Raw genomic sequence first — 24519 nt, forward strand, 5'->3', positions numbered from 1 at the left:
GGTTGTCCGAAAAGTGTCTTTCTTTCACAGACACGTAACCACGCATCTTCATACAAACGCGAAACCTAATCTATCGAACGTTGCGATCTTTATCTCGATAGAATAAAATGGATCATTCGTAATTCGATAAAATAGTAGAGAAATGTTGTGCATTCGTTATTTTCTTATACAACGAAAGAAACTTTTCGGACCACCTAATATGTTACTAGCGATCGCACGTTTTGCAAGATCAAACGTCAGGTTACGTGGAACGAAGCAGGTGCAGGCTGTTTAAGAAACGTTCGAGCCAAGTCTGTACAGGTTTGCAGGAAATTTGAAGTGGCAAGATTGGACGAAATATGGGAAATATGGTACTTGTAACGTTCGGTGGATGAAACAGATTTATACTCGGATACCATTTGGTTAGTTGGCTTTATAAAGATGGAAATTCGCAGAAAAATCCACAATCCAGGAACTGTTGATAATGATGAGACTTTGACAGGTAGACAGATACACTATTATATAATTGTGATTAATTGTCATTTCGCGGAGTTTTCTACGTTAATCGGATTAATACCGATAAAACAATTAATTTTGTTTGATGTAAATCGATAAAAATTTGATAAGCTCAAGTTCTCTAGATTTCGAAGCTTCGATGATGGTTAAGTAACGTATATCTGGTTCTTGACATTCCTGTCTTGTTCTTATTAACGCGTTCCGCTTTATCGTTCGGACATTCCAGATCGCTTGTTCGGGGCAGATCTGGAACGTTGCGCCTGTTTCCTTTCTTCCTTTTTTTTTTTAACTTTCAATTCGAAGATGCAATTGAACTGGAATTTTGACAACACGATAGAAATCTGGAGGATCAAAAATACGTTAACACTTTACCGACCGATAGCCGACTAATCGGATTTTTGTCGCCGACGTTTACCAACCGATTGCCTATTAATCGGCTTTTTGTTGCCGACAATCTTCCTCATTATTCAAGCAGTAATTTGTTATTTGGTACTAAAGTGCCTTGCTCAGTCGCGTCAGTTGCGTTGCTTTGTAAGCTGCCACGGTTTTATACCAATTCGAAAAACTTACCGTTCGCGATGAACGAAAAGAATGGTATTGGAGAATGTAAACCGAAACAGAGCCGGCGCCAGGGAGAATCCGCGCCTGAGCTGCCGGTTGGACGTGCGTATGCTGTTGAACCGCTAGGGGTCGGTAAAGCGTTAGGTTGAAGATTGTCGACTTTGTAAGCTTGGTGGGTTGAATAAAAATACTACAATAGAAGCTTAATTAGGTTAAGTCACTTTTCAATCGATTTTTCCAAAGATTAATTTCTAACGTTTATACGAATATATCGGAAAGAAGATTAATATTTTTATTAATATCTATTGACATTTTTATTATTATATGTTTCAATGATCGATGTTTAATATTTATAGAATACCTCTAAGAGATTAAATATCATCGAATTATTTAAAATATCGATAAAATCATGCTCTAACATTCCAACAAGCAAGAAATACCGTTTAACGAAATTTCGTTAATCGCAAGAATTCAGGGTTGAAGAGAGTTAGGAAACTTTTTAATAGATTCTATTTAAAACACGGACCGTGAAACTTTTATAGAAAACGTTCCCACATTATAAGTTCCGATAAGAACAGATAAAGAAAAGTTCACGAAAATAAAAGTTTAAACTTTGAATAGAACTTAATAAAATATAGATATAAACATTTTTCCATAGAAAATAACGGCGACGGATATTTCGCCCGTTGATATTAAAAGTTCTCGATTATTCCAATAAATATTAAATATTATTTAACGTACTACAACCATATTACATAATAACTGAAGTTGATATTCTGAATATGACATAATATTTATTTTTATAATACGTACGTAGATAATTCACAAGTTCAAAGCTTGTTTGTGTTTCTCTTTGAAATGAACAGTTAGAAAGGTAAGGACGTTACTCAATATATATACATCATATTCGTATATGTATGTCTGTATAGACGTATACATATACAGGGTGGTTGGTAACTGGTGGTAAAAGCGGAAAGGGGGTGATTCTACGCGAAAAAAGAAATCAAAAATATGGAATAAAAATTTTTTTTAATGTTTTTCTTTTAATTTTTCCATCGAGACAACGATCTACAGTGAGATCCGTTATAACGAGACGCGATAAAGTGCAGGCGTACCGAGCCAAAATTCAAAGTCGATTTTCTCGAAAACAAAGCCTCGAACGAAAAATGTTTATTCTATATTTTCGACTTCTTTTTTCGCCTAGAATCACCCCCTTTCCGCTTGTACCACCAGTTACCAACCACCCTGTATAATGCAAAAGTGACTGATCTATTCATCAACGCTCACACCAAACCGCTGTACCTAGAAACGTGAAACTTCAACGGTGCATTTTCTTTATTTTTTTTTTTTTTTTTTATATAACGTAAATATGAGATGACAAAGTGTTTTTAGAAATACAAATCCTAAGGGGGTGAAAAGGGGTAAAATTTCTTTTATGGAATAATAGTTTTTCTGAAGTTTAAAGACGTGAAATTCAGCATACGAACTCTTCGTTCGAAACGAATCCTCGTGCTAGGTTGGAGAAGGGGAAAATGGATTTTTCCCCAAAAATAGTCGTATGAATGAATGAAGAAACACCTCATTGAAGATAAACTTTCGCTTCTACAATAACAAATCGTTTATGATTAGCCACGCTCTAGTATTATCGATAAATTTTCAAACTCGATTTTTTCGCAAACTTTAAACATAGCTATCGTATCGCTATCTTATCGTGTTATATCATATCAATTAACTGTTTTCTAGTAATTAGTATGTATCTATCTTAGTGTATGCTGTACTATGTCTACGTATGTCTACGTAGCTGTATTTTAAAAAATGTAACTATTTTTTTTACTTGAATGTTACTTGGCGATTAGAAAGATATATTTTGCTATAAAAATTTCCTTTCACGATTACAGCAGAAAAATATGATATTTTTATGATTTGCGAGCTTTTTAATTTTAATGTATCGTTGGAACGTCTGAGAAGTTAAGCTAAACTGTTTACTCAGAATCGTTTCCCTATAGATAGTGAAAACGTAATCCATCATAATCTTCTACTTTGATTTTCAATATAAAAAAGAAAAGATACGGCTTACCGTGTTTCCCCCCGCAATCTTCATTTTTCATTTTCACAAACGATAGATTTATAACAGAGCCTATCTACGCTCTAGAAAAAAAAGAAACATTCCGATCGAGAGGATCGATCTTTGAAACGAACGATTATCACTGTAGCGTTGTCACTGATACAATGCTCTTCGTCTAACCGCCAAGATGCGACAGCGATGAATATTTAACGATAACAATTACGTCAGCGCTATTAACAAATTAATGAGACGCGAATTATGCGACAATAACATTGATAAATTGAACTTCATAGATCATAATATACGTAGCGTTAAATCACATAGCTTCTAGTCTTCCGTCTGTTTCTAGGATTTCTATGAAATTTAGCAGAAATTAGAAAATGAAAATTTGTTCATTAGAAATGTAGAGATTTCCAAGGAAGAAAGGTAAACTAATTTAACGCGCTATGAACTAGCAGTATTTTACCATTGTTGATTGGATTTTACGTGAATGTAGGAATTATTTATGCATACGCCTGTAAAATTGTTAGAAAATAATGAACCTAGGTACAACAAACGAATTATTTGTTTTATCAGTGCAACGAGGTTGAAGAATCCTGAATTATAAAATAGTTGAGAATTCTAGAAAGAATAATAAAACTTATTAGAAATAATTAATGGAAATTATTGAAAATTATTGATACTATTGAAATTATTGATATTATTGAAAATTTTTGTTAACAAAAATTAGTGGAAATTGCCAGAGATAATGGAAATTATTAAAAATAATTGATGAAAATTATTGAGAACGATCAATTATTAAATTATTAACGCAATGAATGGAAAATTATTGAAAATTATCAATGGAAACTATTGAAAATAATTGGAGAAAATTACTGAAAATAGTAGAAATTAATATCTACAGATAGTTAATAGGAATTATTAAAAACATTGTGATGGAAATTATTCACAACAGTCTCTACACATGCTACCTATCATAAGCATGATATTTCGTATAATTAATGAAACAAAGTTGAAAAATCTTGAACTTTACTGCTATGTATTCGGAGAATTTGCCGAGAAACGAATCGCATTTATCATGCTGCAATTTCAGAATGATACATACATAATGTCATACCTGTCCACTTAAATAATGATCGATCGATAGGGGAGCAGCTTTCGTTCGTGAAATTCTTCCACTCGATCGTCAGATTTACCGATCGTAAACACGCTTACTTAATTTTGCAACGATGCACGACAACAATAGATACAGCTAAAAATAACGCGAGAGTATTTGGCAGCCAAAATAATTTTCTCTCTATTTCCAAATGTCTGATCGTAAACAAACGTCGAGTTATTAGGAGGCGAACGAATTTTCCTAATAACTCGTCAAAAACGAAAATTAGTCAGTTCGTTTTTACATTTTTCGAACCAGTTAGCTGTTTTCGACGAGTATACTCGTCGCGAAGAGATGGCAATATTTTGCGTTATGACGAGCCCTGTGAGTAATAAAATTAAAATATGAAACAGTCGTTTCATTACAACTTAATTCTACATATATATACATGGTACATATATTTGCAATAAATTTCTTCTAACTTCTACATGTATTTTCGAGTTAGTTCGAAAAACGTCCTATTCGTATTCTCGTATTACAGTGCTAACAAAAATGTCCAAAAATGTTTAACAGCGCGCATAGTATATTCATTACAAATTTCCTCCCTGTATTTTTATATGGAATTTTGCAAGAAAATCTAATCTATACCATTGTTCTTCATTCGTGTCTCGTAATGCGAATTTCGAAACAGCAAAATACATTCTACATATATTTGCAGAAAATTTCTGCTAACTTCTGTGTATAATTTCCAATGAATTCATATAACGTGTAACGTGTTAATCTTGTTAAACCGGAGTCTATTGCAGCTCCAAATTTTCCCATTGTAATCGCGATATTCGTATATTCTCGTTACAGTGCTAGGAAAAATCTCCAAAAGTTTCATATAGTCAAATAGCGAGCATGATATATTGGGTTGGCAACTAAGTGGTTGCGAATTTTATCAATACCACTTAATGACAAAATCCGCAATCACTTAGTTGCCAAACCAATATATGCAGAATTTGAGTTATGATATATAAAAATATTGAAAAATATCCTAAATTGTTGGGTCGGCAACTAAGTGATTGCGGATTTTGTCATTAGGTGGTATTGATAAAATCCGCAACCACTTAGTTGCCAAGCCAATATATTCGCAAAGAAATGGTGCAGCAAGCGTTCGAGTAAAATAAGCACAGTAAATGTCTGTTTGAGCATAAATCGAGCAGGCAGCATTATCTCGACAGAATTTGATCCGCGACTTAATTCGCGATAACGTCGACGAACGGACATAAAAACTAAAGCTGCTAACTGTATAAATTACTTCTGGTATTTAGATCGTCGAGATTGCACTTATCCAGGTAGTACACACCGATACAATATCACGTTGACACTTGGCACTGACGGATTTACCTAGTGACGACCAATGATTAAATTAATCGCCATAGCAAATATATGACGCGAGGATTTAGCCGGACGGAAATGGCAAATTCCAGCAAATTGCCACGGACTTTAGAGATTATTTTACATCTGCGTTTGGATCTCCGATCGAAGGAATCCTGGGCGTTTCGCATGTCAAATCTCCGCTTCTGCGAATAGAAACTCGAGAGCGTGTGATAGCTTGTGTGAACCTTTGTGATCGATAGACGACTCAAGATGGAAACAGAAAACAAAGGATCGGAGGGGAACAAAGGAAAGGCAAATTTGTTCGAATAATTGAAATAATTGGAATTCCCTGAATTCATCGTCCAAACAACGGTGTTGTATTTCATGTTTTCCTGTTGCATGCACGTGCTGCAGGATGTGAGAGGTGGAAGATGGACGTGATGATTACGAAGAATCGTTCGCGATTAGGATGGCACGAAGATGGAAAATTTTGAAATCGTGGAAATTTTCAGAAATCATTTGCTTGTACGTTTAAACTGCGAAGATTTCTCTGCAGAAATTTACTAACATGCAAATTTTAGAATCGTCTCCCTTGTCCGAATTAATTGCGAGAAAAAAGCTGTTTGCACGATGCTGAAAACTCGACGAGAATATTATTTTCTTATCCGAATTATTCCGATCTATATACGTACAGTGTTGTTGATTGACAAAGATAATCATGCGCCTATTTTAATTCAACGAACGAGGAGGAAATTTGACGATGATCGTTGTCAAAGACCATCGGAATCGTGCGCCAAACGGGACCAGGAAGATAGGAAACACGATATCAATGACATTCCTGGCTAATTCGTGGTCGACGATGAGGCAACGTTAGGCTAACCGACCGCGGTTTGCATAACATTTTCGCAGTCGATTCAGGTCGACGACTCGAACGAGGAAGAGACGAAAACGTTCTCTCATTTCACAGCTACGGAATTTCTAGGTAACTCGGCGAAGACGAGTAAATAGCTTTCCCTTTTTTGATATTTATGTGACGTACCCTTCTTCGACCTTTGAATTGCCATGTGAACGTGGAAATTACATTTTCAATTTTTCAATGTTATCTTCTTTCTTTATTATTGTTCTGTACACAGGGCGGTTGGTAACTGGTGGTACAAGCGAAAAGGGGGTGATTCTGCGCGAAAAAAGAAGTCGAAAATATAGAATAAAAATTTTTCGTTCGAGGCTTTGTTTTCGAGAAAATCGACTTTGAATTTTGGCTCGGTACGCGTACACTTTATCGCGTCTCGTTATAACGGATCTCACTGTAGATCGTTGTCTCGATTGACGTTATTTTTTTAAATTTTTAAATTTTTAAATTTTTAAATTTTTAAATTTTTAAATTTTTAAATTTTTAAATTTTTAAATTTTTAAATTTTTAAATTTTTAAATTTTTAAATTTTTAAATTTTTAAATTTTTAAATTTTTAAATTTTTATTCTATATTTTCGACTTCTTTTTCCGCGTAGAATCACCCCCTTTCCGCTTGTACCACCAGTTACCAACCACCCTGTATATTTGCAAACGGCTGCAAACGTTGGTGAAATTTTTAGACATCATGGAAATTTTTGATATTTCTGTCCCATAGATACCTTTCTTCGACTCTTTGAAATATGAAATTCGTCGTATAAACTTCTCGAATACTAAGTATACTGATTTAATTAGGCAAACATAAACTTATTTTTTAAGCAAACAGGATAGATTTCAATCGGAACTCGATAATGAAAATACGTTGATTTTTACTGCAGATTTTTATACGGATTTGTATTGTATCCTCATGAGCGCACATATGAAATTTAAATAGGAATTCATTCTGCCTATTATAAAATCCATATTATATAAACATCTTGTGTGGATTTTTGCATCACGAAATGTGCATAAAAGTCTTTCATAAATGCGTAAAAATCCGCAGTAAAATAGTCGATAGTTTGCCTGTTTTATATATTTTTTACGTTAAATTAAATTCCCCATAAACGAATAAAAATCCACGGTATATCGGTGGCAATATCGCAGCAGGTCGTGCAGTATTTAACCTGCATCTATAAAACATATGGAATTCGATTGAAACTGAGTCAACATCGTGTTCAACTTATACGCTGATATTGGCTTAAAGGAATTCACATCTATCTGGCCAGTGAATTTTAAATTTGGCTAAACGATTCGTATCTTGAAATCTATCTGACTCCCAGTCCCATTTAACCATTTAATTACCACTCTGTTATACTTTACTATTATTACTATTTTTTGTATTCTTCTGTTAAATTAAATGTCCCATAAATGAATAAAAATCCGCGGTAAGGTGTTCGCTATGTCGCAGGAGGTCATGGCGACTATTTGTCCCGGCTCTGTGAAGCATCTGGGACTAGACGAGATCTCGGGTGACCTACTGCTCCTTTCCTGACAACGCCACGATTACACAGCGGACACATTATTTATCCGGCTCTCCTTTTGTCGTCGATGCTTTTCGTTCGTGCTTTCTCACCCGTTATACTTCCCAGGCTTCTTCACAGACTTCTGCCCCATCGGTTTCATCGATCACGCGTTGCTCCTCATCTCGCTGGGAACATTCTTTTTTCTCCATCACTCGTCGATCAGCCGTGATCCAGGTGATCCGAAGACTCAAAAGTATCAGGATAGGCAACGCCATCCGAAGCGTACACTTGATTACGTTCGAACCTACTTTTGGCGGTGTCACAGATCTTTTCGACGCTGTCATAAATATCACGAACCTGCCTAACCGTGCAACCACCGTTATGAAGAATCCTCAGATCTGAAACGATCAAGGTCCTAGTAATATCGGATACAATGAAAGCTTCTTTATGGAATACGTAACATATGTAGTTGTTAGGTTTCGTATAATTATTTCTGTTCCTATTTACCAGCGTTAAGCTGTCACAGACAGTTCGACTGAGCCGCGTTTTCATAGGTCAAACTGTTACTCGCGCAGACATGGTTGGAACCGTACGATGAGCTCTCGTAGCTATAACATCGATCCATAACTTTGCAAGGACCCTTTGAAGCTACTGTTACATCTAAAATAATATTACATTCATTTTAACGTTTTACAATTTCAGTTGCACCGCAAACCTAGTCGAAACCTAACCAGGACAAGCTCATCCTACCATCTGGGTGAACGTTCTTTTTTTCTCGATCACCTATCGATCAGTCGTGATCTAGGCGATCTATCGGAGGATATTTTCTCCGATAAATCGTCAGAGGAAACTATTCCACGAGGATAGAAAGATGTATGATCGGTGTCTGTTTCATGGGACAAATTCCTTTCCCTTTTTGCTCTGGTCTTTAGCTCTTGGCTCTTGGCTTCCGGCTATCCGAGACTTCCGATACCCGTTTCCCAATCAGGTTTTGTCTTCTCGATCGCCTGGCATCCAGGAAGTCGACGTGGCTCTGAGTTACTTCGCGTAATCGGTTCTATAATCGTTCGTTTCCTGGCTCTCAGTCCTTTCTAAGCAGAAATCTCCGCGCTTACGAAAGATTAGCGCGCAACCACGATTAATTACTATGTTTAGTACAAAGTCGATTCGACAACTGGAAATTAGTTTTCGTTGTTGGTTAAGCGTTCACACGGGTCCAAGTTTTGTGAGAGAAATCTGCTAGTAGCTGTGTGCAAAATTTCACTGTGTACAAAACGTAGAAAGGACAACTCTGTGACAAGATCTATTATAGAGTCTATCAAGTTTTATGAGATGTGTCTTTCCATTCAGATGCGTTTTTCTCATCAAATCAATCGGGAAACGGTGGAACATTGGATCGAAGGAAGGCTTTCTGAAGTCATCGTTCGAATATAATTACAAATTACACGACAGGCTATTTATTCGCCGACAAAGGAACATTGTAAACAGCTTAATCGTCCGAGCAATTCCATCCTATCCGATCGTAAACTTAATCGTTCGCCTATTAACGTGTAAAACGCGAGGAATAAAAGAACAAATATCAGAGGAAGCCTTATTCCAGAATCTGTTTTCCATTTTCCCGTTCTACTTTCTTGTTTCTTTTTTCTTTTCTGTTTTCATATCCACCGTTTGACTCCCTGGAAGCAAAAATAGCAATAGTCGACCGCAAAGGCACAATTAACAGCACTTGAGAGACATACCTAAATGGGTAAAGTTCGGAAAGCAGGTCACCTCTTCCCCTGATCGCGTGCAGACAATTCGCAAACTCATTTTTCTCGGGAAGAATCTCTGCCACGATAATTCCAACCTGATAGAACACGTGGTTCTGTTTGCAGAAACGTGATTCAACGATGGAAAATTCGATAGGAATATTCGTACGAAAAAAAAGAGCGTAAAGGTACAAGGAATAACCCTGGCCAAATGTAAACCTGTGAAATCATAGTGTAGCTTTTTCACACGGATATCCATGTATATACGTGTGAAAAGATGTTTAAGTTATAATAGCACATAGGTGTTCACAGTAGCTCTATCTCCCTTATCCATATATTTTTTAACACGTTATTGTATTACTATATATCATCCATATATTTTTTAACACGTTATTTATTACTATATATTATCCATATATTTTTAATACGTTATTGTATTATTATGTATTGTTTATATTATCCATTTTCCTTATCCATATGTAATTCAATACCTTATTGCATTACTATATATTAGCCACATATTTTTTAACACGTTATTATATTACTATATATAATTTATATTATCTATCTCCCTTGTCCCTATATAATTTGATACGTTATTGTATTAGTATATATTATCCATATATTTTTTAACACGTTATTATATTATTATATATCATCCATATATTTTTTAACACGTTATTTATTACTATACATTATCCATATATTCTTTAACACATTATTATATTACTATATATTATTTATATTATCTATCTCCCTTGGTCCTATATAATTTGATACGTTATTGTATTAGTATATATTATCCATATATTTTTTAACACGTTATTATATTATTATATATCATCCATATATTTTTTAACACGTTATTTATTACTATACATTATCCATATATTCTTTAACACATTATTATATTACTATATATTATTTATATTATCTATCTCCCTTGGTCCTATATAATTTGATACGTTATTGTATTAGTATATATTATCCATATATTTTTTAACACGTTATTATATTATTATATATCATCCATATATTTTTTAACACGTTATTTATTACTATATATTATCCATATATTCTTTAACACATTATTATATTACTATATATTATTTATATTATCTATCTCCCTTGGCCCTATATAATTTGATACGTTATTGTATTGGTATATATTATCCATATATTTTTTAACACGTTATTATATTACTATATATCATCCATATATTTTTTAATACGTTATTGGATTACTATATATTAATTATATTATTCATCTTCTTTATCAATATATAATTTGATACGTTATTGTATTGCTATATATTATCCATATATTTTTTAATACGTTATTCTATTACTATAAATTATCCATATATTTTTAATATGTTATTGTATCACTATATATCATCCATATATTTTTTAACACATTATTATATTACTATATATTATTTATATTATCTATTTCCCTTATCTCTATATAGTTCAATACGTTATTGCATTACTTTATATTATCCATATATTTTTTGACACGTTATGATATTGCCATATATTATCCATATATTTTTAACATGTCATTGTATTGCCATATATTATTTATAAAAACATTTTTTCATTCATAAATACATTCTAGCAAAATACATATATATATATATATAAGAAATCTACTGAATCTTATGAACTTCGTGTGTGCAAAGCCAAGTTCGACGAAGTTACAGGTACGTGCGGCTGTCAGAAAATATTATCAAACCAAATCAATTTCCGGGCTGTGTAGCCAAGGTTATATAAATAATACCAGTCACGCAAAAAATGCAGACAGGTCGAACGATGATTGTACTTGCCATTGGACTGCGCAGTTTATGCATTAATGCGAATTTTGGAAATGCGAAAATCTACACACACAAATAATGCAAACATACGCACAATTCAAACACCATACAAATAATTATGAAAATGAATTGTTGAACAATCGTTACATTTATACGATATAATTATTATTAATTACGAATACGAATAATTTATGAAAATGTATAAAATAGCGGTACAGTCTCTGTGATATAATTATTATTACGCTACATATATAATATAATCGTTTCTATAGTATTTAACATTTAATAAGCAAGACAGTTTCCTATCTATTTAATTTCTATTCGTTTAATTCTATTAAACTATATTTAGAGAAATTTGGAAATTCGTGGCTGTGTTGTCAGTTTAAAAGTAGAGGATTCAGAGATTGATAAAGTTTAATTGGTAAACGGGTCAAGAACAAATACACGAAATGACGACTTGCAATGGCCTAGTAAATCTCGATGATCACGCTAATTCTCTGGCATGTTAATTGATCTAGTTCGAATGTAGCAACGGGTTAACGTGTAACGTTTCATTCGCAATTTCTTGTTCGATCGGCTGCGAAATTTATCTCTTAACATTGTAACTATGGAATGGAATTCCAAGGATTCTTTGTACTTGATAGTTTAAACTTAAAAACTTAATAGCCTTTTCATCGACAATTCCTCTTCCATGCAAGTTTTACAATTTTATAAAATTTAAAGAAATTATCTGCCTACTATGATACATGTTGATCCAGCTCAGCAACATTTAAGGAAATCTAATAAAGAACACTGTTCAATTACTAGCAGAATTACACTGATTGTTTAATACGTATCGAAGGAGAACGCTATGAAATTCATAGAATATTGAAAAATGTTTAATATCAAAGATTGGCATTTTTTCATATCTTCCTAACGTCTTGGAAAAATGACGAATAAATTATCCTGCGATGATTACATATCTTTTGACGAACAAAGCTGTTTCTATTCATTTCAAAATATCTTAATAGATAAAGTGAAAAAATATTCCCATCTGAAGCTGGTTAAATGTTCTTCGCGAAAATGGGCCAAACTCCTAAATCAATTGTCAGTAACAATTCTTGCTTAACATTTTTGTCAGCCCTATATAACGTATACATTATACAATATATGCTATAACGCCATGTTACTTGTTATATGTATGTAATAAATAACAATAATATATATAATAAATAATAAAGGAAGCTGATATCTCGCCTTGTAACATCATTATCGTAGAGATTTTCTTGTAAATGAAAAACACGCTATATTTGATTCCACTTGAAATATAAATCACCGCACATGTGTAGTAAATAATCTTAGAAATTTTATTCGCAGGAAACATCAAGCGTATCCGATGAATAATGAAAGAACGAAGATTCAGCAGTATGGACACGTGTCAGTTAAACGAGCAGCCAGAAGATTACACGAAGAATCCTTCCAGCGGATGCCTCATGGACATCCACGGCGGCAAAAATGAAGTAAGACATGCGTTTAAGGCAGTTAAAACGTCCCGCTGTTCTGCTTAAAAGGCGAGTGAAAGAGAGATAAAAATGTGCACGCGAGCCGAATGACATCAGCCGTGAATAAAATATTAGGATACGATGGTTGTGCTGCTTCCACAGCTATCTGCCTGCTCGTCGATAACTTTCGACAACGAATTCTCGAAGGAAATTCTGCCTGATCCATACAGCTGGCCATTTTGTCCCCGGAGGTGCTATTATAGCGATATCTTCCGTTTCAATTCGTACCGGCGCTTTATACCAATTTATTTTCTGTACAGGTGACCGAGAAGATGAAGAGCATTGGATGGACGAGTACATGGGAGGCGGTTCCAGCTATTTTCTCGAGGAAGATCCACCAGAGGCGAGTGATTCATCCTCGATGACGCAAGATGAACGAAACGTGGATTAATCGCGTGAAACAGCTAGCAAGGTCCGTCGTAGACAAGCGTCAAATCTGCCGAAAAGAATATTTCGTATGATAAATAATTACGAGGTTTCTTCGATGACTGATTTCAGTTTAAAACGCAGAGCATTGAATATTCTGCCTTAACCCCTGAAAGCTGTCATCAAGGAAAATCGTCTGCTTGTTCCTTTCGTTTTAAGAATCGATAAAATCGAGAAGATGTAAGTAATTAATTAGCGTTCTAGTATGATTGGATATTAGGATAAAGAATAGAAAAATTATCGGCCGTGATGGTCTCGTTATGGGATGGTAATATTAAAAGAAAATTTATATGAAATTTCGCTCGTGATAGCCTTTAGGGGTTGAAGTTTGTAAAGACCAAGCAAGATTAGCTCACTTTTATCTGGAAACCTCAATTTCGCGCACCATAAAGCCTCTGGGCTCACGTACGACAAGTTATCGCTTCCACACACCGGAAATCGGAGACTTTCCTCGGGTATGGATCTGCAGGGGTTGTCGTCGGGGTCGACGCAGGCTCCAGAATGCTTCAGGGACAAATCTGCGAAAGAAAAATGAAGTAACAGTGCTTGTCTACTTGGAAATCTTTTGCGCGTATATTGTACGTGTTATGTAAAACGTTTTGAAAATTCATCGCCAGTTTAGTGAGACACGACTATCGTGATTGCGCTGGTAAAGTTTAAAACGAACCTGAAAATGTATCTATAGAAGCTACAAAATGTTTGGTACAAGTATATATCTCGCAGAAGTGACAAAAGTTTTAAACAATTGATCCTTCGTTGTATCAAGTTATTTGAAAAGTTCGTGGCGCTTTTATTAGAAATTTCTGTTAAATAATGAAACGCACGAACAAGCATGTACTACTTTTAATTGCATATGAGAAAGCAGTGATTTTCAACCGGTGTGCCAGAAAAAGTTCTAAAACAAGCAACACCTGATTTAGACAGGTGCAGTGACCTGTTTTCCTTTAGACTTTAGACTGTCAAATACAAACAACAGGCGTTCGACTGTCAATACCTTGCCTTGAAGCGTGTTACGAGATGTAAATGATTGAAAATCGCTGCCATAGACAATTAAGGAGAAACATTGAATATTTGATAATAGACTGAATAAGTAGTCTAGCTAAATAAGGTCTTCCCAAGACAGCACTGACATTTATTTTGATTGTTGTGGCATTGTAAGTGATGGATACTTTGATAGGTAACGCCATCGTTTCCGCAAACCTCGTCCTTTGCACTGAAGGTCTTAGTAGAGGATTTGAGATGAGCACACGAGAACTGCGTGTTCTTCTCGCACTCGTTATCTGATACCAACGTCTTCAAATCTGAAAAACAAATTAGGAAAGGCCCGTGAAGTCTGAGATCATTCATCTTCTCAACTTTAATCTCACGAAACTTTACAAACAGAGAATACAATATGTAATAGAGCGTGGATCTTTATGCGTTTCGTACGAGAAATTTAAGGATGTATAAAAATGAACAAAATGCATATAATACATATACGTTGAGTTAAGTAATAAGTTCATTCAAAATTGTTTGAAAAGTATAAATGTACCTGAAATGTACCTGAATTTTTTAATGAAAAGTATATGTTCACAGAGAAATGACATAAATAAGTTACTCCTTAATATGCTCTTTTTAAAACAAACTAAACGAACTTATTACTCGATCTGATAGAAATATATACGATATAAGAATAAAGAATACTAGCCACGAAAACTTGGTAACACAACTTACCACGAGCTTTGTAACACAAAAACTTAAAAGGATTATGATAGGTAACGCCATCTGAAGTACACACTGGATTCCATTCGAACCTACTATTGGCAATGTCACAGATCTTTTCGACGCTGTCATAAATATCATAAACCTCCCTAACCGTGCAACTACCGTTATGAAGAATCCTCAGATCTGAAACGATCAAGATCCTAGTAATATCGGATACAATGAAAGCTTCTTTATGACATATGTAACATATGTAGTTGTTAGGTTTCGTATAATTATTTCTGTTTCTATTTACCAACGTTAATCTGTCGGAGACAGTTCACCTGAGCCGCGTTTCCATAGGTCAAACCATTATTCGCGCAGACACCGTTGGAACCGTACGATAAGGTCCTGTAGCTATAACAGCGATCCATAACTTTGCAAGGACCGCTTAAAGCTACTGTTACATCTAAAATAATATTACATTAGTTTTAACGTTTTACTACTTCGGATCAGAGCTGAACGAAGCTGTTACAGTCTTAAAATAATTGCCACATTAATGAATTATGCAATTGAATGGATGTTTTGCTGAATTATATCTGAAGCATCTTTTCATTTTGCCGCATTTGAACTGGTTCCGTATTTTCTAAATTTAAAGTCATCGACTGACACAAACGCTGACTAACTGTATATTGGATGGTTAAAGAAAATTTGTAAAATTTGTCTCAGAATCCGCTATCGTTTATGCGTTCTTCCTGTAATAAATAAATTCGCGTTGACTTTTTTTGTCAGATTTATGTAAGAATGTCAGAAAACTATTCTTTCATAATGACCAATAACGAGGTCTTATTTTACTATAAATCGTCTTAACACCGACAACAAGTTAACGTTTTACAATTTCAGTTATACCGCAAACCTAGTTGAAACCTAACGAGAACAAGCTCAAGCTAAATTCTAATATTGCATTAGATCCACGGTGGACCTGGTCAACGAAACTCAGAGGGACAGTAGTCTCTGGAAACGCTGCTCATGTTCGCGGAATTCTACTAACTCGAAGATAAGGGATTTTTAGTTTGCATTGTTAGGAGAGTCGGCGACCAGACGACAAAATGTAACAATACCCGCGGACATTAGTGGGTAACAACGAGCCAGAGTTTGCAAGCTGGAATTCTGGTCTCGCGAACCTCTCTCAGTCCGACTGGTCAACTAAATTTCTCCAGCCAGCCAACTTTTGCTAACTTTAATCCGTATTAACGGCACGGTAAATATACTCAGAATTTGTCTTGCTTACTCTGCGAACGATTGTAATTAACGCATGAAAGTGATTCCAGGTTCGTGTACGTGTGCCCATCCGATCCACAGATCGGCCGATAAAACAGATTTATCTTGCAGTAATCATCCACCGGTAAACAATATCCAGAATGCATTGGTATCACTGAAAAGGAATTTTCGTTCATTAAAGTACGAATGTATGAAGGTAAATATTATTCTTAACGTAAGTTATGAATCATTTTTATTAATTTCATTAAATTTATTCTCAAATACCACATGATCCGAGGTATGTCTCTCGGTAATCAGCAGTTAAATTGAATCTTATAATTAGATTGCGGATTTTTACGCTTTTATGGGAAATTTAAAGATGCACAAATGTATATACATAATGAAAGTATGAATTTGTATAAATATCCGCATTCTATTTGTAATTTACGATCGAAGATCTCACAGGAAAATATGATAATTTTCTAACTCTTACTTGTCACTTGGTGATTGGCAAAAAGTATTTTAACATGAAATAATTCAAGAAAGAAATAATCTGGTAGATTTGAAGATATAAGGCTTTTGATAAATCCACAGAAACGAATAATATTAGCTTAGTTAGTATATGAACTTAATTTAATTAGTATTAATCCGTATAATAGAATCTATTATCAATATTTATATCATTAATTGGAATACTATTATAATACTATTTAAGAGAATGATATAAAACACATTGAATTTATAAAATACAGAAAATGTAACTTATATATCATGTTCTTCAGATGTGGTCTTCAGTTCAAAGCAGTAATATAAATACAATTTATTTATATGTTCAAACTTTTATTCTTTATTAGAATATCTGAGGAGTGCACTAAAAAATTAACATGTTCCTATATTACTATAGTTAAGGAATAATGTTGCCAGGACATATATACTGTATGTAGTACATACAGTATACGTCAAGAAAATTGCAAGAAAAGAAGGCTAACGAAGTTTGAATAATTTCACCATGCAGCTAGGATATACGGTATTGTTCGTTGAATTAGGCGGCTTCCGGCCAAGTATAGTGAGAAACATGGTATTCCATAGAATTAAAAATTCATGTACGCCCCGCGTACGTGCTTCGTGAATGTTTAAGTATGCCGTGACCTAAACTCGCGTAATTGTACGAAGCATGGAAGCTTAGAATTGCAAAGAGGGAAATTTCATTGTTACTCACCGTTCTGAAATGTCTGATAGTTAACGCAGTCCAGGTATAAATCGTTGGCATAAGTAATGCCATCACTACCACATACTGGACCATCATACAAATCTACGTTATTAAAAATTTCGCAATTTTGGTAAAAAATTCGCTTGTTCGCCAATATAAAAGTCCACCCTCTTCTACAGATCAGTGTGAAACCTAAAAATCGACATTACGTGAAATGTAATAAACTGTCAATAATGAGGTAAATATTCCTCTTTTACCGAAAAAGAATAAAAAGTACTTCATGGTAGGTGTAGGTATAAGTACATACTTTAAAATTATTTTGTGAACCGTATTTTATACGAGATATAATCGCTATATCTTAAGGATGACGTATTAAAGTAGATTATTTTTCATTTCTCTCTATAAGGTTTTTTATTCAGCACGTGCTTTTATTGTCAATATTTTCTCGTTTAATCAGAATGGAACGCAACTGCAATTATCTTATCAACGTGGTTTGCATGCTTCGCTATGATGCGTTATCAATCGAGAAAACAATTTATGACAGCGTGATTTTGATAGACGAAAAGATACATAAAAAACTATTACAATGTTTCCTTTTATGCATAGGTACATATTTATGAAATACATATTTAAAATTACAAGTTGTATAATAGGTTCAAATAAACCGCCATTTAGTAGGTAATTACCATTCCTACTATATCGTTGGAAGATCTAATAGATTACCGACTGTACAATTTTCTTAATAAAAAATTTTATGGTAAACGATTTCTGTTTTATCGACAATTCAGTAACGATACATCATGAAGATATAAGATAAGGGTTTGGCACATCATATAATGTCTCACTAAACTCATAATCAAATATTCAAGTCTTTTGATAAACTTAACACGTATGCAAAAGTTATCACGGAGGTTATTATAAGATTCGATAGTACAATTAATTTGAACAATCCGTTTGACGCTAAATATATCTGATTAATTACTGCAACTGTGTGCAGGAACCTTTAGATCAACGCCATTTTTAGGAGGTGTAGGTTGTGTGGTGGAAGAAAAGTTGGGCCACGTAGTTACTTTATGGGAGAAGATTTAAATTTCATATCTGTATTATTAGACTCGAATTTATTCAATACTGTAAATACAAGTTGTACAGTGCAAAATGGTACGTATTTTAGGAACGAAGATAACGTAATTTAGTTAATTTTTCATTCGCTCCTGTGTACATGTTTGCGCTTAACTATTGTGGCAGTGACGAACAATTGGATCATTATAACTATGAATGATTTTTATAATTTTCTAATGAATGATTATTATAAGATGCTTCCAATAAAGATACGCTCGATTTAAATATGTTTAATGATAAATTGTCTCACTTTTTTTTTCTCTATTTGCTTCTTTCATTTTGGACAGCTGGTCACTTACGTGAACATTTATTATAAATAATAAAAAATCTACATTAAGAAATATGATGTATAATTGCTCTTAATGTAATATGTATGTTGTTTATGTAATACCTTTAATGTAAATGTCCTTATATCCTGTACAGGTTACATTCATATCATCAACATGAGTTTTATCGACTTTGTTTTCAAACTTTGTTAATTCAGAACTTTTCTATCCCAACTTTAATCAACAACAGTACTAAGTAATAATAATATTAGCTATATGCATTTACAAATGTGTATGTTGGTTATTGTCATTATTAGTTATTGCCAATTAATCTTGCTATTAATAAAAAATAGCATTGATGAATTGTAGTCAACAAGAGTAATATTAATAAAACCAATATTGGTGATATCAATGTAAGTCACAAAATACACATTCCTAAAATTGCTCACTAATTGCTTTACCCAAGATTTTCTATTATCTTTTATTGCATTCATATGATATGATACATATTCCCTTTTAAATTATAAATATATACTTTATTTTCCCTTAGCCACTGAGGTTAGATATCAAGCGAAAACTGACCGCTAGGTCGGACAGGGTAAAGAGCGTGGACCTTCACCCTACAGAACCATGGATGCTCTGTTCCTTGTATCAAGGAAACGTTAATATTTGGAATCATGAAACTCAGACGCTGGCTAAAACATTTGAAGTATGTGACTTACCAGTTCGTACAGCCAAATTTGTACCACGCAAGAATTGGGTTGTTACTGGTTCAGATGATATGCAAGTTAGAGTATTTAATTATAATACTTTGGAACGTGTGCATTCTTTCGAGGCACATAGTGACTATGTCAGATGTATTGCAGTACATCCAACACAACCATTTATATTAACAAGTAGTGGTATGTGTATTAACTTACTTATTAAATTTTAATGATAATTTTATTTCTGATTAATTCCTTTTTTCTTCTTGTTAGATGATATGCTAATCAAATTATGGAACTGGGAAAAAGGTTGGATAGCACAACAGGTGTTTGAAGGGCACACACACTATGTAATGCAAGTAGTATTCAATCCAAAAGATAATAATACATTTGCAAGTGCTTCATTAGACAGAACAGTGAAAGTATGGCAGCTTGGATCTTCCACGGCCAATTTCACACTAGATGGTCATGAGAAAGGTGTAAATTGTGTTGATTACTATCATGGTGGAGACAAACCATACTTAATATCAGGAGCAGACGATAACTATGTCAAAATTTGGGACTATCAAAATAAAACTTGTGTACAGACACTAGAAGGACACACACAGAATATTTGTGCTGTTTGTTTTCATCCAGAATTGCCCATCATTCTTACGGGTTCTGAAGATGGAACTGTTCGAATATGGCATGCTGGAACATACAGATTGGAATCTTCCCTTAATTATGGTTTTGAGAGAGTATGGACAATCGCTTGTTTAAAGGGCTCAAACAATGTTGCAATTGGTTATGATGAGAGTAGTGTTATAGTAAAAGTTGGTAGAGAGGAGCCTGCAGTTTCAATGGATTCATTAGGTGGCAAGATCGTCTGGGCAAAACACAGTGAAATACAGCAAGTGAACTTGAAAGCTTTGGGAGAGGAAACACAAGATGGAGAGAGACTCCCACTGGCTGTCAAAGACATGGGTGCCTGTGAAATTTATCCACAAACTATCCAGCATAATCCGAATGGAAGATTCTTGGTAGTTTGTGGGGATGGAGAGTACATTATTTACACATCTATGGCATTAAGAAATAAAGCTTTTGGTCAAGCATCGGAATTCATCTGGGCAGCTGATTCAAGTCAGTATGCTGTCAGAGAAAGTAATACCACTGTAAAAGTCTTCAAGAACTTCAAAGAAAAGAAGAGCTTTAAGCCTGATTTTGGTGCTGATGGTAAATATAATAATTATTTTTCAAATTGCCGTATTTCATTTACTAATATAATTTTATTAATTTATTATATTTATATTATACAGGTATTTTTGGTGGATTTTTGTTGGGCGTTTCTTCTGGATCTGGTCTATCATTTTTCGACTGGGACACGCTTAAGTTAGTTCGTCGTATAGACATTCAACCTACACATGTCTATTGGGCCGAAAATGCCTCTCTGGTAGCATTAGCTACATCTGATCAATACTTTATTTTAAAATACCATGCTGATGCAGTTGCAAATGCTCCAGAAAATTCAGAAGACATTGAAGATGCTTTTGAGGTTTGTCATTTTACCTGCCATTAATACCTACAATGAAGAAAGTAATGTTCTAAAACCCTTTAATATCATTTATAGATGGTAGCAGAAATGAGTGAAACTGTGAAAACTGGTCTATGGGTCGGTGACTGCTTCATTTACACAAATAGCGTAAATCGGATAAACTATTTCGTCGGTGGAGAAGTTGTGACTGTATCACACTTAGATAGACCAATGTATCTTCTTGGATATGTCCCGAGGGACAACAGATTGTATCTGTGCGACAAGGAACTGTCAGTTGTCTCGTATTCGTTATTATTATCTGTATTAGAATACCAGACTGCTGTTATGCGAAAAGATTTCGAGACAGCAGACAGAGTTCTTCCCACGGTTCCCAAGGAACATCGTACGCGAGTGGCTCATTTCTTGGAAAAACAAGTTCGTATTATTAAGACAATCTCTTGCTAATAAACACTCTGTTTATTTGAAGAATTAACATTTAAAATGCTGTAGGGTTTCAAAGAACAAGCATTGGCTGTGTCCACGGATCCAGAACACAGGTTTGAATTGGCTCTGGCATTGGGCGACCTCGTAACGGCGCACTCGCTTGCAAAGGAAGCGAATAGCCAGCAAAAATGGCGGCAATTGGCGTCTCTCGCCACTCAGAAAGGAAAATTGTGCTTAGCACAAGAATGTTTGCATCAGGCGCAAGATTTCGGTGGGCTCCTACTGCTTGCCACAAGTACAGGAAACGCGAATATGATTCAAAAACTAGGCTCGGACGCTAATGATATGGGCAAGAATAATATTTCTTTCTTGTCATATTTTATTCTTGGAGACCTCGACAAGTGCCAGGAAATCCTTCTAAAAACGGACAGAACTCCAGAGGCTGCGTTCTTTGCACGAACGTACGCTCCTAGTAAAGTTTCATCGATTGTAAAATTATGGAAGGAGAAACTCTCGTCTGTGAGCAAGAAAGCTGGACAGAGCTTGGCTGATCCTGAACAGTACGAAAACCTGTTTCCTGGATACAGAGAAGCGTTGAAGGTCGAACAGTTCCTTAGAGAGGAGAGTAAGAAGAAGGTTCCGGCATCTGCATTCCCGACTATGAAAGTAAGAATGGGTTTACCTTCTTTTTAAAAATTCTGAATATTTCAGTAATTTGTGATATTGTAAAACATAGAATGAATTTTAATGCGATTTCATATGTCTATTATAGCCGAATGTCGAACGAAATCCATTCGAGGAGATGCTAGCGGCTGAGCAGGCGAATCGGTTCACCTACAAAGCGGCTACAAGTACAACTGACGAAGCAGAAGAATCAACCACCGAAATGATAATGAATAGGCTACAGGATCTCGATATTGGTAAGGTAATCCCATCGTCTACGGGAAAATCGAATTTTCCCGAGAAGATTACGAAGACCACCAGCAGCTCTAGACCATTAACCATGGACGAGGACGATCTGGATCTCGATCTTGAAATCGATGATACTATAGATACTACTGTAAGTCCATTGTGTTACTACCAATATGTGTTTCTTCTATTAGTTTTTCTTTTTTCATGCAACATTTTTTACCTTGTGCATGCTGTCCGTATATAAGTGCTTCTACATACACAAAGTAAGTGTACGCGCATAAAAGTACATTTACTTCTTTATTTATTTTATACAGACTTAATTATGTTGTGAAATAGAGTTATTTTAATTGGGATATCAAAATCATGAGGGGCCCTGGTAGGGGTGAATCGAGGTCAAACGGAAGAACAACATGGGTGGGGAACAAAAGAGGGTAACTAGACGATGCTTTAATACCCTTAAATACAGACGCGTAATTCTAGAAGGGTATTACATTACTAAAACAGTCTGAAACCAAGCGTGGTACGCACACGCGCATCTAGAACGAGTGTATGCGTGGCAATATATCGATCTCGACCGATGTATGTGAACACGTTCCACCTATCAAGCAGAACGAACACCACGTTAAATAAAGCAAAGAAAGGCGAAACACACACGCGGAAATAAAAGAAAGAAAGAAACCGTAGGCAGGTAACGCGAAAGTGGAGAATTTCGAGCCTTTTGTTTTAAGATAAAAATCGATAGCAGTATTTTCAGTCATATTTTCTTTCCTCGTCTAATTTCTTTCTAAACATCGATTATTAGGATTCTTGAGTCATCAACGAGTGAAGAGGGAACTACGAAGCCATAAAGTTTGTTGACTTTGCACCAGTCACGGTTCATTCTCTTTACAGCCTTATTGCCATAACATTCGTGTACAGAATCCCTCTTTGTGTACCCTTTCCCTCGTTTATATTGTTTTATCACGCTTTCTTTATTTAGACAGCAAATATTTCTCTCGCTCAATTATCATATTTTCATATTATACAATATTTATTAAACTATCTATTAATCTAATAAAGATTAAAATTTTTAAGAGTAAAGAAAATACAAAGTTCCTAAAATAGTAGATTTTCTTATACATTGAAGCTTTTTTAAATTTCTTTTTTTTTCTACTATCCAAACATTCTGTGAATAAAAGTAGATGATAAATGGTAATGCTGAAAAATATATTTCCTGTTTCAGGGTGTGAATCTCGATGATGACCTCCTCGAGGAAGACTAGCCCGTCGATTGGAATACCTTTCTCCTGTTAATCATTCCTTGCGAGCCAACCAGAATTGTTTAGAGAAAATCAAGTATTAAAGAGAGAAGAAACCGTCGAAGAATGTTTTTGTGCGCGAGTGTTTCTATCGTGCACAATATTCAGCATGTGCACACAGACTTTATCCATGTACTGAGAATTATATATATTGTAATATAACAAAACATTCACATAAGTTTCCATCTATTTCTTTCCACAGCCATCGTTGCACTCTCCCAAGAGGTACCATTTTTATCGATGCTTAGGAACTTAGGAGATATACAAATACATGTTGTTCATATAACAGAGTAATTCAATAAAATGTAATCTTTATTTCATTTTACAGATAGGCATCCTTAAGTCTCCTTAGCATCGTGAAGAGTAAAAGACTACAACGAAAGCATTTCTAATCCTAAAAACTAACATACGATAAATTTTCAATTTATTCGCAGTGCAAGTAACATCCCAATGAGAGAATAATGACCTGTCAATCTCCGTATCTCCTTTCAATGACGTCACCATCATCCATAACTTTTTCCATGCTGAGCAAGCTCTCCACTAAAGGATCCTAAAAATAATCCAAACACTTTATAAGCGAGGAACACGTTAACTCT

At 34.6% G+C, this 24519-nt stretch overlaps 2 protein-coding genes and 1 long non-coding RNA gene across 5 annotated transcripts in view; 2 read left to right on the forward strand and 1 right to left on the reverse strand.

Moving 5' to 3' along the window:
- The window catches only part of LOC117217194, a 74018-nt gene extending 60537 nt beyond the window's left edge, over positions 1 to 13481 (forward strand). Inside the window, exons 3-4 of the long non-coding RNA XR_004489494.1 lie at positions 12911 to 13286; positions 13356 to 13481. This is a non-coding gene — a long non-coding RNA (uncharacterized LOC117217194). The remainder of the gene's footprint in view (positions 1 to 12910; positions 13287 to 13355) is intronic.
- Positions 13419 to 18015, reverse strand: LOC117217191 (agrin-like). Of its 2 annotated transcripts, XM_033464596.1 has the most exons (8): positions 17929 to 18015; positions 17681 to 17863; positions 16493 to 16636; positions 15518 to 15670; positions 15235 to 15408; positions 14652 to 14822; positions 13878 to 14039; positions 13419 to 13531 (listed from the first exon to the last, which is right to left on the reverse strand). In XM_033464596.1, exons 1-8 carry the CDS (start codon positions 17951 to 17953, stop codon positions 13500 to 13502), a joined length of 1044 nt encoding a protein of 347 aa, XP_033320487.1. In that variant the 5' UTR covers positions 17954 to 18015; the 3' UTR covers positions 13419 to 13499. The 2 variants fall into 2 exon arrangements, with proteins under 2 accessions (XP_033320487.1, XP_033320486.1); XM_033464595.1 differs by lacking the exon at positions 13419 to 13531 and having other exon boundaries at positions 13626 to 14039.
- A 495-nt stretch (positions 18016 to 18510) lies between these two features.
- LOC117217190 (coatomer subunit beta') lies at positions 18511 to 24101 on the forward strand. Of its 2 annotated transcripts, XM_033464593.1 has the most exons (9): positions 18511 to 18829; positions 19607 to 19958; positions 20034 to 20972; positions 21056 to 21291; positions 21367 to 21705; positions 21781 to 22380; positions 22487 to 22774; positions 22872 to 22889; positions 23849 to 24101. In XM_033464593.1, the coding sequence occupies exons 1-9, from the start codon at positions 18827 to 18829 to the stop codon at positions 23885 to 23887; spliced, it is 2814 nt and encodes a 937-aa protein (XP_033320484.1). In that variant the 5' UTR covers positions 18511 to 18826; the 3' UTR covers positions 23888 to 24101. The 2 variants fall into 2 exon arrangements, with proteins under 2 accessions (XP_033320484.1, XP_033320485.1); XM_033464594.1 differs by lacking the exon at positions 22872 to 22889 and having other exon boundaries at positions 18512 to 18829.
- Positions 24102 to 24519: the final 418 nt, after the last annotated feature.

Source organism: Bombus bifarius, unplaced genomic scaffold, assembly GCF_011952205.1.
Source record: "Bombus bifarius isolate JDL3187 unplaced genomic scaffold, Bbif_JDL3187 scf7180000007974, whole genome shotgun sequence".
Taxonomy (NCBI): Eukaryota; Metazoa; Arthropoda; class Insecta; order Hymenoptera; family Apidae; genus Bombus; species Bombus bifarius.

Coding starts and splice junctions, on each gene's coding strand:
- LOC117217191 (XM_033464595.1), bottom strand. CDS start 17,953: ATGAAGTACTTTTTATTCTTTTTCG. Junction 15,671..16,492: donor TAATTACAATCGTTCGCAGA/GTAAGCAAGACA, acceptor ATATTATTTTAG/ATGTAACAGTAGCTTTAAGC. Junction 14,823..15,234: donor TTTGTGTTACAAAGCTCGTG/GTAAGTTGTGTT, acceptor TTTGTTTTTCAG/ATTTGAAGACGTTGGTATCA.
- LOC117217190 (XM_033464593.1), top strand. Junction 20,973..21,055: donor GCCTGATTTTGGTGCTGATG/GTAAATATAATA, acceptor TATATTATACAG/GTATTTTTGGTGGATTTTTG. Junction 22,381..22,486: donor CTGCATTCCCGACTATGAAA/GTAAGAATGGGT, acceptor TGTCTATTATAG/CCGAATGTCGAACGAAATCC.